This window comes from Gobio gobio, assembly GCF_949357685.1.
Source record: "Gobio gobio genome assembly, chromosome: 17".
NCBI lineage: Eukaryota > Metazoa > Chordata > Actinopteri > Cypriniformes > Gobionidae > Gobio > Gobio gobio.
Genome location: NC_137110.1, coordinates 14,170,366 through 14,181,866, shown reverse-complemented (window position 1 = coordinate 14,181,866; position 11,501 = coordinate 14,170,366). Strand labels below are relative to the sequence as shown.

The 11,501-nt window shown below is 40.0% G+C and overlaps 1 protein-coding gene across 1 annotated transcript; it reads right to left on the bottom strand.

Annotated features, from left to right (window-relative positions):
• Positions 1-6: 6 nt before the first annotated feature.
• On the bottom strand, positions 7-10,611 carry p4htmb (prolyl 4-hydroxylase, transmembrane b). Its single transcript, XM_079840465.1, is given in 9 exon segments — positions 7-277; positions 401-451; positions 453-492; positions 2,960-3,145; positions 3,277-3,439; positions 3,532-3,628; positions 3,766-3,956; positions 9,410-9,491; positions 9,575-10,611. Coding segments are annotated over 9 exon segments (1,317 nt in total). The 5' UTR covers positions 9,926-10,611; the 3' UTR covers positions 7-121.
• Positions 10,612-11,501: the final 890 nt, after the last annotated feature.

The window sequence follows — 11,501 nt, the reverse complement described above, 5'->3', positions numbered from 1 at the left end:
GCAGCACAGAACAACAATTACAGCTTATGAACAAGACTTTCCAGACAATTTATGTATAATGGAGCAAATAATACACCACCATTATTTAATTCGGCTTTATTCCGAAAGTTACAACAACACATTACAAAATAGCAGATAAGTTATATTCATTACCTCTACCATCAGAGAGATAGTTATACCAGAAAACTGCCGTCCCCTTAATGGGCTTCACTCTCAGGTTGCCTTTATCACAATGCTTTCTGGTGTCCAACAGATCCACATCATTCTGTATCAGTGACTGGGAAACACACACATATACATGCACATAATTATTGTCTGTTGCATGTGCTTAAATAATGCAAAACTCTTGTTTTTAACTCACAAATACACATGCAAAGATGTTTTATTCAATAGGACACACCGCTTCTTCATAAGTCCTATTATCTGCCACTGGAAAGGTGGTCTCCCCCCCCTTCTTCTACATTACTAAGGTAAAACAGAACCGTGATGTACCTGCAAAAAAAAAACACAACTTGACAAATTCTGTCCGAAATGTGTTACATATTAACTTCATTTAACGAAAGTGTCCCTATTATGCTTTTCTCACATTGCATGCACACATTTTGGAAGTGCATGCAATGTGGATTTGCTTTCGCAGTGCAAAAGCGTCTTCTCCACATGTCGACAACACAAACTCATCCAGGCTTCAGTTCCTGACGACTCGTTTCAGGCAGTTCAGAATCGGTTCTTTCTTTTAGGAGACAATAACTCCTTTTCTCATGCACTTCGATCTTTGAAACTTTTGCTGACCTTTTACATTCACAAACAACTATATTAAAGGGTTACTTCAGCGATTTAGCATTAAGCTTTGTATCAGTAGAAACTCGGTAGTATATTCAAATTATGGTACTTTCCCCCCTCATGTCCCCCTGAGATGAGAGAATTATGCATTTTATTTCTGGAAAAAATCCTCCAATGACGCAAATATCGCCATTTTGCGTCATCTGAGGATTTTTTGGCCAGAGGCTATAGACTACAGCCAGTGGAAGGAGCTAGTTCCGCATGTTTTCAACCCGCCCACAGGGGAGGGATCTCACTCACAGAATGTAAATGCGCACGATCGCTGCCGCTCGGCTCGGGCATTAATAACGGAGTGGTACAGAGCAAAGTGAGTGTTTCAACTTTTCAATGAATTCCTATGAAAGTTAAAGGGTTAGTTCACCCAAAAATGAAAATTATGTCATTAATTACTCACCCTCATGTCGTTCGACACCCGTAAGACCTCCGTTCATCTTCGGAACACAAATGAAGATATTTTTTGTTGAAAGCTGATGGCTGAGAAAGGCTTCAGATAGGCCTCCATTGGCATTCAGTACATTTACACTCCCAAGACCCATAAAAGGCACTAAAAACGTTGTTACAAAGTCCATCTCACCACAGTGACTCTACAATCATTTTACGATGCGACGACAATAGTTTTTGTGCGCAAAAAAAATCAAAATAACACCTTTATCCAACTTGTTCTTGTCTTCCGTGTGTGCCTCCACGACGCTATGCGCGAGAATATGACGCAGATCCGGCGTTCGGACACATGACCCAGAAGCGATTTGTTTACAAGCAGAGGAAGACGCGCATGTCTAAGCTGTTGAATTCTACATTGATCGTGCTTTAGGTCTCGGCGTAGTTCTCAAAATGTTAAAGTGTGCATTTCATGGATTCCCGAACCCCGGCGCTACGTCATATTCTCGCGCATGCGTCGTGGAGGCACACACGGAAGACAAGAACAAGCTGGATAAAGGTGTTATTTTGATTTTTTTTTGCGCACAAAAACTATTGTCGTCGCATCGTAAAATTATTGTAGAGTCACTGTGGTGAGATGGACTTTGTAACGACGTTTTAAGTGCCTTTTATGGGTCTTGGGAGTGTAAATGTACTGAATGCCAATGGAGGCCTATCTGAAGCCTTTCTCAGCCATCAGCTTTCAACAAAAATATCTTCATTTGTGTTCCGAAGATGAACGGAGGTCTTACGGGTGTCGAACGACATGAGGGTGAGTAATTAATGACATAATTTTCATTTTTGGGTGAACTAACCCTTTAAGCTACCATAGGCATGATCTGATAACGGGCCAGACTGGACACGCGTCGTGAATGACTGCCGCGCTTGCCTCAGCTCTACTCAGCTCTCGTGATGAATGAAATCTGACTCCTGCTGCATCTGTGCCGTGACTTTCGTTCGGCTCACTCACACTTTATTGAAAAGACACGTTCAGTTTTTAATTGTAGTGTCTGTTCTCTATCTGAACGAAATGATTTTATTACTATGAATATCAAAACGACGGTGGGGGCGGTGTCATGGTGGGCAAGTGATAACCAGTAGCCGTGGCTTTGGGAGTGGCCTCGTAGGGCAGCGACGCAAGAGCATTCTGGGAGTTGTTGTCTTTCATCCACATGAGACTTTTCTCGGTCTAGAGGGCACCAAATTCAAACTACATTTCTACAAATTTCTACTACATAAATGACCCAGTTTAAATACACATTCATCTTCCCAGCGCTGAAGTATCCCTTTAAACACTACATAAAAGGTAATATCCCGAAAAAGCATAACGGGGACATTTTAATTAACTTAATATTATGCTCCTAATCATGCTCTTGTTCTAAATAAATTTTTGCTTGAGTGATAATGCTTAATTATTTATGACATTATATGATTACACATTGTAAAATATTAATCTTAGGCCGGTTTGACAGACAGGGTTTAGATTAAGGTTTTAGTTTAATTTGGACATTTAAGTAGCATATATAAACACGCCTTGGAAAAACAAACATTACTGGTGTGTATCTTGAGACAAAACAATGGCACATATTTTAAGATATTTCAGTTTCAAGTTGCTTTCAGTTAAAATTGCTCAAACATGCATTTTAGTCTGGGACTAGGCTTAAGCTTGTCTGTGAAACCAGGGTTAATCTCTTTGGTTTACCTGCAGGAAGTCTGGAATGGGGAGGTGGTATTGGCAGCAAGGCGAGTGTGTGTGCAGGCTGTTTCAGGGTACACTGGCCCACTGTCATGATGAGCGTGGTAATGGCCGCCCTGCTCATAGCGCACCACTTGTAGAGGTTCACTTAACTCCACCAGAGAGGATGGCAGTCGCGTTAAACGAGTGACTCTTGAAAAGAGATATAGATATAGCATCAATACAAACTGAGAAGGGGTAACAGAAGGAATCACATAAAAAAGCATTTGAAAAGCTGTATGTCAGGACACGTGATGGGTGGAGAATAAGAGAGCAGATAAAACCTTTTGCGGAGGTCTTGAAGAACCTGATGTGCTCCCTGACCCTGGTAGAGCCAGGTGTGTCTGCTGTTCCTCACCAACTGACTCCTTTCTACCCCACGCTGTAGCAGAAAACGCTGAAAGGCATCACTTCTCAGGCGGCCAAACTCCTCTAAACTCAAGAGACCTGCGTCAAAAGAGACATTCAAATTGTATTGAAACATATATTTGGCAAACTATGATCTATGTGTCTAATGGGTGTCTGTTTAAGATCTTTACCATTTCCATCCTGATCAACCTTTAGGCCATCATAGATTTCTTTAAGGTTCTCAGAAGTTAACCAGATTCCATCTCTCACTCGCGAGTGTGTCAAAATCTACAACAGAAAATATGGCAATCAAGTTACAGATTACACGTAAAGTAAATGAACCAACATTAAAAAAATACACACGTGACATAACATATCCACATTTTCTCAGCATTTTCAAACTGCAAAACCAAGGCTCAACAGACCTCGTGAGGTTGTAGTTGGCCATCCTGGTTGAGGTCAAGGAAATTGAAGATTTCCTCAGGACTGAGGTTGAGCTGCTGATCAAGCTCCTCTTGACCTTCAGGGACCATAACCTGACTCTCCATCAAACCCTTCAGCTGAGCCAGACGCACAACTACACCACACTCCTCCTCTGACAGAAAGCCAGGGATCTCTGCAGCAACAAACACAAACAGAGCTACAATGATGCTTCACACAGATAAGTGAAATCAACAAACACTAATAGCAAACAATGCATGCCTCAACATTTCATTTCATAAGAACACCCAACAATCTAAATTCTAGCAGATACCTTTCATTTATGTTAATTTAAGCACATATTGGGAATTAATGAAAAATTATGATTGTTTGTTTACATTAATTTTACATTAAAGTTTTATGCAGGGACAGAGGAAGAATCTGAAAATAGTGAAGAAAACATTGTAAGCTTTATTATTAAGGCTCTCGCACCATGAACAAGAACTACAATGATAACTATATTAGTGTTCACACACGAATAAGCAATAGAAACTCAGTTTATTATAAGTATACACTGAGATTATGTCATCTGCCACTTTAAATGCCCAAGTTCTTTAAAGCCGATATGGATTCTGATAGGCTAACAATGTTTTTATAATTCATTAGCTGGGGAAAACTTTCAACTTTCATTGTTGAAAAGGATTCCAACAATGTAATTACAAAACTGTGGTGTGATACACATGTTTTATGTTTTAGTAGTCAGGGAGAGTCATGAATCTTTCAACTTTTAGTGTGCAGACTTTTTTATTTACACAGGTTAAAGGTGAAGAGGGACGAAGATCTGCATTAGGAGGAGTTGCGGTTGATCCACAAGTGCTTCAGTTTCAGATCGTTCAGGTAGCGTTCCAGTAGCCACTCTTTTTCTCTTCGCTTCTTCTCCTTGAGTATTTTCTTCTCCTGTTTTTTCTTGGCCTTCTCCTGTGCCCAAGTCAACAGAGCAAATGGCACTTTTCTTTTGCACTTTGTCTGGATGTTCACATTGGGCTGGGTCTCGTTCTTGGGGCCGTCAAGGGCATCATACGAAAAGCCTTGTATGGCCTTGGAGTCTCCCATTTCACCGGGGGCACCTTCCTCTTCCTCAAATGCCTGGACCTCCTCCACCACTTCACTCGCCCACGCTTCATCCTGCACCTCGCTGTCCTTCTCCAACCAAGCAAACATCTTTCTCGGTTTGATTTCAGCCTCTGGCGTTTGGGGGCGTTCAGACCTGAGTAAGTCACTGGCCCGGATGGTCTTCCCTGTGTACTCCACGTACTCGTTCTCCTCATCCTCTATGTCAATCAGCATGAGTTGCGGAGGTGGCTCAAACAGGGAAGAAGTGAACGACTGAGGCTTCTGGCTAGGAGGATGTTGCAGAGCAATGACTTCATCAGGTGCAGGAGTGGGGCTCGGAGGAAGTCGTCTGGGATGACGCACTTGGGATGAAGAGTGACGGATGGAAAACCGTTCTTCAGGTGCTTGAGTGGGGCGTGGAGGAAGCACCAATGGAAGCACATGGGATGAAGAGCATCGGAAGGAAACAACTTCATTGGGACATGGAAGAACCGCCAACGGTTTGTCGCAATCCACTTGAAGTGGAGAACATGACAGGGATAACACATCCTCAGGTGCTGGATCCGGTTTCTGAGGATGCACAGGTTTTGTCACTGGCGGCAGGGGTTCCAAGTGAGCGGCTGGTAGAACGAGGTGTCCGGAGACACTTGGAAGCATTGGTAGTTCTCCCTCTATTGGCTTCAAGAAGGAAGATCTGATTGTTGTATGCACAGGTTTGACCTCCACAAGAAGTGGCGTTGGCTCTGTGAGCTTCCGTTCCATCTGTTTTCTTTTCAACCTTTTCTTTTCTCCAGCTTCTCTAAGCTCACTTCCTCCCTCCATCAGCTTTTCCAGACTGTGCATCTCGCTTTTTTTCTGGTGTACACGTCCTCTCTTCTTTATCTTTTCAAGGCTGAGTGTCTTTTCAGCCTCATCTTTATGACTGCCTCCCTTATTGACCTTCACCTCTCTTTCCTCCTCTCTCTCTCCAAGCGGGTACTTCTCAGGTACCTTGCGGCGTCTCTTCCTGCGCTTCCTGTCATTGGCAGTGGAGTCGAAGGCCTCACGCTGCTCTGGAAGTTTCTCTGCCGCTAGTTCTTGAGCTGCACACTGCTGTGCTCTCTGAGGTGTCTCCCTTCTGAGCATGAAGTCAGCAAAACGCTCAAACAGTTGTCTAATTACACTACTAAACAGCGCCATTATGGACACTGAATAAAGTGTCGAGTAAATTCAATATTTGCAGTCGATATCTGCAGAAAGTCTCGAAAGTCTTTCGATCTATTCACTCCTAACACACCAACAGCAAACCAGAGTCAGAGCTGCAGTTGAGAGCTTCCAGAACAGAATCTCCACTATGATGTCACAATAGTGAGCTCAACCTAAGCAGCTCCAGAAGCAGCAAACACACACATTCACACTAGTGGCATCAAATTAAATACTGTTTCCAAACGAGTTTCCCAAACACTCCTCCCCCTCCCTGAATATTAAACGGAGATAGTAGAAATAAATTGAGTTCCCTGGTTTTAGTTTCATATTTAAAAAGTAGCCAATTATTTCATTTTTTTCAATCAATTAATATTTCTACATTAAAACTGTTATATTTAACACATGAATCTCCTAACATAATTTATGCACAGTGTTTGGTAAGTTTCTCAAAAAGCTACTAATTACATATTCAATAATGTAATTATATTATTACTAACCACTCTCTCTCTAAAAAGATATGCATTAGGCTACTTATATTAATTATTTTCTAAATTCCATATCAACCTCGACCAGGTGAACAATACAAAGAAAGATAGACATGAAAGTCTTTTAAATCTTTCAAATAAATAATATCAAATTGCATAAATTGTTCTTGAACTGACCAGAGTATTTAAAAGGAGAAGGCTATATTACATTTTAAAATAAGATGTAAAATTTGGAAGTTAAATATTGTTTTATACAGAATTGTTATATACCTTATTTATGAGTTACATCGGAAGTAACTGTAATTAAATTAATATCTTACTTTTTTTTCGAAGGGAAAGTAAATAAAGAACAGCAATTAATTAATGAGTTAGTAATGCATTACACCCAACACTGATTATGCTATTTTAATTGCAGTGTAAATCCATTCATGGCGCTTGAGCTGCATTAAGTGTAAATACAACGATGGATTTTGTTGATTGACTGATTTTATTTTATTGGTAATAGCCACACAGTGTCTTTTTATTCAGATTGAATCTATTGATTCAATCTGACATAAGCAGTGGTTAAAGACATTCTCGCGCATGCGTCGTGGAGGCATACACGGAAGTCGAGAACAAGTTGGATAAAGGTGTTATTTTGATTTTTTTTTGCGCACAAAAACTATTGTCGTCGCATCGTAAAATTATTGTAGAGCCACTGTGGTGAGATGGACTTTGTAACGACGTTTTAAGTGCCTTTCATGGATCTTGGAAGTGTCAATGTACTGAATGCAAATGGAGGCCTGTCTGAAGCCTTTCTCAGCCATCAGCTTTCAACTAAAATATCTTCATTTGTGTTCCGAATATGAACGGAGGTCTTACGGGTGTCCAACGACATAAGGGTGAGTAATTAATGACAGAATTTTCATTTTTGGGTGAACTAACCCTTTAAAGCTTTATGCTCTGCATTTTAACTGCGTTTGGCAGACGCTTTTATCCAAAGTGACTTAAATTGCATTCAAGGTGCACATTTTGTCAGTTTTTGACATTACGCCTCTCATTCTTTCTTCACTCCACAGAGTTAAATTAATGATTTGCCTTCCTTTCGGCTCTTTCTTTCCTTTCTTTTTTTTTTTACACTGACAGCCAATCAGAATCCATCCAACTTTAAAGAGCTTGAGCATTTAAAGCAATAAATGACATAAATGCAGTGCTCGCTTATGATAAACAGAAAGTTATTGTCTATTTCTGTGGATGCTTATATAGTCATCGTCATACTTTTAAGGTACAACCCCAAATCAGAAAAAGTTGGGACAGTATGGAAAACGCAAATAAATAAAAAAGAAGTGATTTCTAAATTTACTTTGACTTGTATTTCATTGCAGACAATATGTACACAAAATATTTCATGTTTTGTCTGGTCAACTTCATGTCATTTGTAAATATGCATCCTTTCCTGTCATTCAGACCTGCAACACATTTCAAAAAAAGTTGTGACAGGAGCAATTTAGGGCTAGTAATGAGGTAAAATGGTTAAATAATGATGTGATTTGAAACAGGTGATGTCAACAGGTGATTGTAATTATGATTTGGTACAAAAGCAGCATCCAAGAAAGGTCTAATCCTTTAGGAGCAAAGATGGGCCGAGGATCGCCAGTTTGCCAACAAATACGTGAGGAAATTATTGAAATGTTTAAAAACAATGTTCCTCAAAGAAAGATAGGAAGAGATTTGGATATTTCACATTCAACAGTGCATAACATAATTAAAAGATTCAAGGAATCTGGAGGAATTTCAGTGCGTAAAGGACAAGGGCGCAAGCCTAAGCTGAACAACCGTGATCTCCGATCCCTCAGGCGGCACTGCATCAAGAATCGTCATTCATCTATAAGCGATATCACCACATGGGCTCAGGACTACTTTGGCAAACCTTTGTCAAGTACCACAATACGTAGTTACATCCACAAATGCCAGTTAAAACTGTACTGTGCCAAAAGGAAGCCCTATGTTAACAGTGTCCAGAAGCGCCGTCGACTTCTCTGGGCTCCGAGGCATCTGGGATGGACCATCACACAGTGGAAACGTGTACTGTGGTCAGATGAATCAGTATTTGAGGTATTTTTTGGGAGGAATGGACGCCGTGTGCTCCGGACCAAAGAAAAAAAGGATCATCCAGACTGTTACCAGCAACAAGTCCAAAAGCCAGGGTCTGTCATGGTATGGGGTTGTGTCAGTGCCCTTGGCAAAGGTAACTTGCACTTCTGTGAAGGCACCATTAATGCTGAAAAGTACATAGAGATTTTGGAGCATAATATGCTGCCTTCAAGAAGACATCTTTTCCAGGGACGTCCATGCATATTTCAACAAGACAATGCAAAACTACATTCTGCACACAGACTTGTTTGCAGGAAGAATGGGACAAAATTACACCTGAAACACTTCATCACTTGGTGTCTTCAGTCCCTAAACGTCTTTTAAGTGTTGTGAAAAGCAATGGCAACATTACAAAGTGGTAAATGCTTTACTGTCCCAACTTTTTTTGAAATGTGTTGCAGGTCTGAATGACAGGAAAGGATGCATATTTACAAATGACATGAAGTAGACCAGACAAAACATGAAATATTTTGTGTTCATATTGTCTGCAATGAAATACAAGTCAAAGTAAATTTAGAAATCACTTCTTTTTTTATTTATTTGCGTTTTCCATACTGTCCCAACTTTTTCTGATTTGGGGTTGTACTTTTGTGTCCTCTTAACAGCCCTTAGTCTAGTATTGCTGTATGAAAAAGTGCACAGTGGACAGTGGACACTATGAAATATCTCCTTTTGGGGTTATTAATGACATCAATGTGACTTTTTTAGGGGGTGAACTATAACTTGGCTTTACCAAACAGAAGGGGCTTTAGGCTGAGTGTCTTCATCTCATGGACTTTCCCTGGCACCAGTGACACTTTTTGGACATGTCCCACCTAACAATGAAATAAAAATTGTTTTTTTTTTAACGAATATAAATACTCACAGAGCTCTAAATTATATAATGTATACTACTTACCCGTATTCCTTCAATACGAGGAAGATACATATTTCGAGGGAAGCCCGAGTCTGCAGGGGTCCGCGCATCTGACGGCTCGGTAACTTTATGACTGTTATCCCTGCTTGCAAAATCCCGGTTTGCCGTGCTTGTGTTAGAGCCGTTATTATAATGAACATACAGCAGAAGTGCAATGACATTGATGATGTAAACGTGGAAGAAAACCATCACCACCATGAAGTAAGAGCGAGAACACACGCTGCTCTTCTGCAGAGAGACGCGCTGACGGGGCCGAGACCGGGGTGGTGGTGAGGAGGAGGATGCTGATGCTGTGGTGTCATCCTCCTCAATATTGTCCTGGGGTTCCATCATTTTGGCAGACAACACTTTTATTGATCGGTTTAAAATAAACTATTTAAACCTGTTTTCAAAAGAACATTATGATACACGTTGTAGCTGGTATTTGGCAGATTAAAAAACAAACAAAACAATCCCGCATTAAAACACAAACAGACGTCATTCAGAAGAGATCAGCAGCTGACTGGCTAACCTGCTAAACGCTACCTTTGTAACAAGCTTGTTAACTAACGTTACACTAACAGATACAAAACAATCTCGATAACACCAGCTGCTTTAAACTACGGATAAAGACATTTTAGAAACAATTATTTTCGTCAGTATAAGCGTATCTCCGGCTTGTGGTAGCCTGACACTCTCTGGCTTACTCAGCACTTCCAGTTGTCAACATTCACTCTCTTGTTTACATCGAGACGCGTGATTATAGCAACTGCGCAGCTTCTAGTATCCTGCGAACCGTTGCGCAGAAGCACCATTTTGAAATTCGTTCTTCTCAAAATCCGTGTTCGGAAGATCTTATAATGTCTGCTTATAATTATTTGAATTTATCTGCCAGCTTCCTTAGCTATACATCTCGAAGTGAAAGTGCATCTGACTGGACTTTCGAGGGACGCCATTCCCCTGACAACTGCCGCATCCTCGACTGGTGACGCACAGCTCATGTCCCACATCTAGCGACGTTCGATTCGTGAACGATCCGTTCTTTGGAATCGAATCTTTTCAAGGAATCGGTTGAATAGGTTCACAAACTGGGGTGCATTTCGATTTGCTTTATCATTTTTAATTATTTTATTTTAACTTACCCTAACTCACACTCAATTTGTTCTGACTAAATTTTATTGTTCGGTTGAACACAAAAGAAGATATTTTGAAGCATGTTGGGAACTAAATGATGACAGAATATGTATTTTTGGTTAAACTATCCCTTTTAAGTAATGTAGTTTAGCGTAGTCTATTTATATGAGAAGTACATGTTGCACTTTTTTATTTAATGTGTATTTAGATTTTTTTTTTAAATAAAAAGTATATTTGACATTAATTATCCGTACTCCGTACTCCGTAATCCGTACTCCGTACTCCGTACTACATTTGTTAGAAAATTAACATGATGTAAATACTATCTCATAGCCTCAAATGGAAAACAATATAAAGTTACATTGGTTAACTACATTGATCAAAATTAATATCAATAAATAAATAATCAGATCATGTATTTTAGGTATCGTTATTAAATATTGTACAAATATAAATAATTTCAAATCATTGAGAAAATGGCTGGTATTACATCAAAAGAAAATTACGCTAAAATTAAATAAATAAATAAACTAGTGGCGTGACTCTAAACCATATGGTTCTCCTGAGACATTGTGGTCTGGTTGTGTGCTCCTGAAACGTGTGGCGCTGTTGCACTGCAGCTGGAGCGAGTTGTAGCGCGTAGCAACCCCTGGTGGTCAAATACAGTATCTCGTATTTAGTGGAGAGCTTGAATAAAATAGGTTAAAACAATAGTCTTAAATCGCTTAGAGTTCTTAAGATGTTGTGTTTCTTTCCTAATATTTTTTGTACCGGTCTTCTGAGAGTTCTGTTAATA